We start from the raw sequence: 6168 nt of genomic DNA, 5'->3' as shown, positions 1-6168 counted from the left end.
TCACCCAATAGAGGACTGACACTATCACCCAATAGAGGACTGACACTATCACCCAATAGAGGACTGACTTTATCACCCAATAGAGGACTGACACTATCATGCAATAGAGAACTTCCACTATCACCCAATAGAGGACTGACACTATCACCCAATAGAGGACTGACTATCATCCAATAGAGGACTGACACTATCATGCAATAGAGAACTTCCACTATCACCCAATAGAGGACTGACACTATCACCCAATAGAGGACTGACACTATCACCCAATAGAGGACTGACACTATCATCCAATAGAGGACTGGCTATATCACTTAATGGAAGACTGACTTCATTATGCGACAGAAGATTAACTCTATCAACCAATATGAGACTGGCTACATTATACAATAGGAGACTGACTATCAACAGTCACTGTATTCTCTGTACTTTTTGTTCGATGATATATTGATCATTTAGATAATAATAGCCCTGTCACGTATCCATTAGAGTTGTTTCCCGAATCAGTAAATTTTATAGTTACCCCATCAAATGTGATAGTATTCGATAACGTGTTTCTCAGCAGGTTCTTCTCCTCGTTCCCCACCATTAAATATATGACATTATCACTTTCAGGGTAAATTTGGATGATTTTCCGAAACTTTACAGTTTTCAGATTTCCGTCGGCCAACTCGATTCGGACGTCTTCGTCATTGACCTTCACGCTGATATGGTCTCCGCTGAAAACAGTTGTGATTCCATGAAGATAAATGGGTGATGAACATCGGAAGTGTTCACTAACAGCAATTATTTGGGTGCTGGTACCAAGAACACTATTATATCTACTTTTCGCTGGTAACTGACGACAAACAACTGTATACTTGCCCTTACGGTAGCGTACACGTTCCGTACATTTAAAGCCGCATAAGCAGGCGCTTAGATCATCTGTGGCGTCTGTTACTTGACTTGCTTCACCTGTATTATTCATACTTTGAAATCTTTGGCTGCACGATTCATCGGTTGACTGTGTTGACCGACCAACGATTGGATGTTTGATTGTATCACACACTCCCTGATCAGCCTGTCCCGGAGTTGACCGCGTCTGCTTCCAGGATTCTTGTTTATGGATGTATCTGTGTAATTTTACCAGCTCGCTATCGCTCAGAACTGACATATTGAACAGCGTTTTACAAAAGTAGCCAACATTCATGATCGGAAATCGGATATGATCGAAGAGGTCATATGAATACTTTCTTCTGTTTTCATCTGTCAATTCAACGCCTTTCATCCTACACTCTTCTTCAGCCCACCGAATCACAGCTTCGAAAACAAAATGTTCATCTACAGGGAGACAGTCAGAGGAAATCATCTCCTTAACACAATCCTTGCAGAGTTCTGTGAAACCCGTGGATTCAAGAATAGCGCAGGCCGCTTCTTCCTCGATACGACGACATTCTGATAACAACTTTTCGTTAGGAAATGCATGGCATCGTTCTTTCATAAGACAAACGTTGTCAGGATTAAGATGTTCTTTGACATAAGCATGACATTTCTCTGTCAATATGTCGACTAGATATTTGTCTGCGACTTTAAGAATGTCCGCCACATTATCGATGTCGATAGCGATGTTGTCCGTGTACAGGTACCTGTAATTTTTTAAGTAAATGTAAATGTTCACGAAATCAATTATACCCGCTTTGTATTTTTAGATTAATTTTAGGTAGATGAGCATGTACGTAGAAGCAAACATCCGTCATCGAAACAATTTTTGCTTATGATTTCAAACGGTTTGGGCTTATTGACTATAAAACGAACTGTATAACGGGATTTTTTTCAGCGTGAATCAAATAATATATTATGTAATAGAAACTACCTAAGCGAGAGCGCATTGTCATTAACATTCTCATATTCAAATTTGCTGTTTTTAAGTTTAGGTCCTCGAGTCGTATGAAAAGTATTTTCTATTTTGGGTTATATTTTCTATCGATACATCAATATTTACCAATCTGATGCCACCCTGAAGGTAATACATAAGTTTAATTGAATTTAATTGTTTGCTAATCATTTCATGTTTTGTTACATGAATTCTTATGAGAATATTTTACAGATCAGGACTTATATTGGTATATGTTCTGGAAACCAATAGGTTGGAACTTTTAAGTCCGTTCTGCGAAATGGTTCCAACAAGCCAGCTGTCCAAGGCTCATCAGAAATGCCGTTTGCAGCTTTCCATTAGATTCTATTTTTATTTATGTTGAATTTCAACATACAGTACCATAGTTATACGCTAAAACGCCTTAACTTCCGGTTAAAAGTAGCGATGCTACACTATCACTCCAATAATGAAAAATAAGACTACCTCAGAAACATGTTGAAGGTTTTTTTGGACACATCCGTGATTTTGATTTCATTTGGTTCTGGCAGACGACCACTGAACATGGCTTCGAATGAAGGACTTCTGCTGATAAGGATAAACTTGTGGGCTTTAATTTCGCAATCTTCCACAACAAATGTAACGTCTGTAGCCACTTGATATTGAAGCATGGTATTAATGCACTTCATCAGTGGTTTCCCGCTCTGCCATGATTTTTCGTTCGCCATTTTGACTGTAAAAAAAAACAAAAAACAAAAAACTTTGAGTTTTTCTGTCTTAACATTATCCTCGTTCATTTCACAATAACACAGCAACATTCAAATTAATTTCTATTGTACTTCATTTTATATATCACGTTTGTTGTGTTGTTTTAAAAAATGAAACATAACATACCTAATCGACATTCTTTTAAGCTAAGCCGAGTCGTTTTATCGGTGCATTCACTATGAAAATTATTACATGATGAATGTTTTCTAATATTGAAAACGATAAATATATACATGTTTATGTTGTCTTGATAAAATATTGATGGTTTTAAATGTTTTCTGTGATGGTACAATAACAACTGTGGTATATGTGATATACATTCTAGTAATGTACACCCAACCAGAGACGTATAATACAGTATTATACGTCCCTGACCCAACGAATATTGGTTTATATTGATCTAGAGTCATTTTATCTACTGTACCGTCATCTACTAGGTCTTTAATCCCTTTAATTAGGTGATACTCATCCCGATCTTGTTTACCTACCTTGCAAATCGGATACTTGCTGTATCTATACATTTACCATTGTCTTCGGCTATGTCCTGCCTATTCTTTTTCTATATTTGTGCTTTGTAATGATATCATTGTTCGATATTTAGTAAGCTTTTATAAGATTATTTTGTCTTTACAAAGGCATAGATCGAACCGAAATTTTAACCCAGAACATTGTCCGCGCGTTTTCTTTCTGATTTTCATGTAAATGTGTCGGATTTACATATATTTACATTACTTTGTTGGAAAATTATTAGTAACCTACAAGCATAATGTGCCGATTCAACCCCATAGAATATAATATATGTGATTACATAACTGATATATTGTAGATCGTTTATGTGTCATTTTTGAAATTTCCATTTAACTAATGCTCTGTTTATATATAGACATATGGAGGAGAAACGAGAGAAACGAGTGTGGGGAGAATGTAACAGAGAGGTTCCGTTCGGCGATCTCCGTATGCCAGCCTAGTAGCAATTTTCGTTACATTAACCATTGTTTTACAGCAGAAGTAAACTGAGATGTTGTTTTTAATTTTCCCCCTCCGTAAAATACATTGCAAACAAAATAAACAAAAACATACGCTCCCTTATTAGGACTCCGCAAGTAAGCGACCAAACGCTTGAACGACACTGATCAGAATGAGCGCCTTGGAGTTTGCCAGTACAACTTTTAAAAAAATATTCGTATAAATATACATAGATCACATATATGCCTAGTAGTAATATCCTATATACGTTATTAGTGTTTCACTGTAAAAGTTATTGAAGATTTGTATTTTGAATATTAAGATATGCCTACAAAGTGGCGTATTGTACTTCACAAGGCCTATCTTTGACTTCCATTTTTACAAATATTTCCTGGTCCAACACTCGAGTGATTGATCGTTTAATTTATCGTCATGCCAATCAACAGTGACTTTGGGATCCGTATTGTTATTAAACAGTTGAGAAAGATATTGAAAGGACGAAATTCTCGTTCGTATACTTACTTCCTACATGCAGTTTACACCGCCGTGTTCGTTAGGAAAACCCCGTTAGACTTCTACAAACCGAAAGTAGAATAAAAATGGGGCCTTCGAAAGGATATGTGGCTAATAGCTATTTCAACAAGCCTCCTTGAACGAAAAATAACAAAGCAGCATTTCTCGACCGTCTTTAAATCCCGAAGGCAAATTGTTAACAAGTAATACATAATTAATAGCTAATAAAAACAGACACGGGGATACTTAGTGTACTTATTTTAGTTATTGTCCACAATGCCTCAATTACAAGGGACACTAATAGTATACACTATTGGCGTTAGCACAGAATTAGTAGGGAAGATAAACTAAACACCCATCAAGAAAGCAATCTGATTAAAATACAGATTATCATGATACACTTTAGAATGAAGTGTATAATGATGATCTGTATTTCAATGAGATTGGCAAGAAGGTTTTTCACACCCCGAAATATGATTAAAAACATGATGGCGTTCTGGTTGTCCTCATTTTAATTGGTCCCAACATCAAACGGGCACAAAAAGCAATAAGCTAGAATTATCAATGGGATTTTATAATGATACATCAAGTGCTTCTCAAGTAAAAGCTACAGCAATTTTGTTGTCAAATTTCAGGATGACAATTTCTTGATCATTAGAAAATTAAATTGAATATGGAATATAAGAATAAACACTAGCAGTCAAAATCCAAGATAGTCGCTTGTCGGCCATTCATTAGACATACCCAACTTAATTTATCTGTTTAATGGGTTTTACACCCACTATTACAGCCTTTTGGCTTTTCAGCAAACAATTAGCCCAAAATTGTACCAAAGGTAGTGTGCATATAACACTCAAGAAAATCTCATTCATCCAATCTTCAGAAATAAATGCTTTTCAAATCTGTGATGTCAAACTGTAGACCACTTTTTCCCCTCCATAATATCAGTTGCCATATTTGACATGCACAATACATGACTACAAGGAATATTCATATGAAATTTGAGAATGTTCCATCCAAAAATCTCGAGAGAATTGTACAAAAGACACAATGAATAACACCCTTTAATTTGAATTTAGAGTTGGATAGTTAGAACCAAATAATAAAGCAATCTGCATCTGACAGTTCCTTTGTCCTTCTAAGACTGGTCAATGATACGCTAAGGGTCTAAATTTTAAAACCTCATAGGCGACTAAAGAAAATTGAAAGTTGTTGGGAAAATGTCAAAATCTACATGAGGAGGTGCACTTGCCCCATATTTCAAAAATTTTTGTAATATTCATGCATCTGATAATTTCAATACAACATCAAGTGTCTGTGTATATTCTGAACCGTGCCATGTGCAGGATACAACTATATCAAAAACACACTAAAACTCTAAGATGACAGCCTGTCAGCCATTTTGTTTTCCAAAAAGTCTAACAATAGAACAATGAAATGAAAAGATATACCAAATTACGAATGCATGTCTCAAGAAACTTAAAACTAAAATCCAAGATGACCATTTACTGCAATATTGTTTATCCTATTAGTCATAAAATTGATGATGCACAACCCAGAACATCTTCAAAAATAACAACACTATGTGAGGACAGGAGGGACAAGGAAAGGCAATTTGGACAGCTCATCAGATGTAGACAATCAAAAAAATAACTTTGGTTTTGGTTGAAGACATGCAGGTTTTAGTGAAATATTCTTTGCACAAAGGTCGTCTTTGGCAGCATGGATACTTTCACAGCTGTGCTGATCACCTGCCCTCTGTTGTGAAATCCATAATTTTTTTTAATTATGTACTTATTATGATAGTGCTTGGCTAATTAAGAGTTGAAGAATTACGGTACAATGTATCAGGTGTACTTCTGCTAAATATTCACTGAAAGCACTTCTGTAAGAAATGCACTTTATATTATACATTGTTGTTGTATATGCAAAACCCAAGGAGGTGTTAAGTGATGTGTGAACTTGTGATCGTGTCACTACCCTGTTTTCCCCATCTCCCACTTCCCTACAAACAAATGATAAAAAGATACATTATATGTACTTTTCTAAAGAAAACAAAGAGTTTCACA

At 35.8% G+C, this 6168-nt stretch overlaps 1 protein-coding gene across 1 annotated transcript; it reads right to left on the bottom strand.

Annotated features, from left to right (window-relative positions):
- Nucleotides 1–306: 306 nt before the first annotated feature.
- Nucleotides 307–2580, bottom strand: LOC132546406 (BTB/POZ domain-containing protein 2-like). The gene is made up of 2 exons (XM_060210119.1): nt 2339–2580; nt 307–1625 (listed from the first exon to the last, which is right to left on the bottom strand). Exons 1-2 carry the CDS (start codon nt 2578–2580, stop codon nt 452–454), a joined length of 1416 nt encoding a protein of 471 aa, XP_060066102.1. The 3' UTR covers nt 307–451.
- Between the last annotated feature and the right edge of the window lie 3588 nt (nt 2581–6168).

Source organism: Ylistrum balloti, unplaced genomic scaffold (assembly GCF_031769215.1).
Source record: "Ylistrum balloti isolate Yb309-2 unplaced genomic scaffold, AGI_CSIRO_Ybal_v1 Utg369888, whole genome shotgun sequence".
Lineage (NCBI taxonomy): Eukaryota > Metazoa > Mollusca > Bivalvia > Pectinida > Pectinidae > Ylistrum > Ylistrum balloti.
This window is presented reverse-complemented; position numbering and strand designations above follow the sequence as displayed.

What these genes read in the sequence shown, in the direction of transcription:
- LOC132546406 (XM_060210119.1), bottom strand. Translation starts at nt 2,580, where the DNA reads ATGGCGAACGAAAAATCATGGCAGAGCGGGAAACCACTGATGAAGTGC. An exon ending in ACCTTCAACATGTTTCTGAG is followed by an intron (nt 1,626 to 2,338) that starts GTAGTCTTATTT and finishes AAAAAATTACAG; the next exon opens with GTACCTGTACACGGACAACA.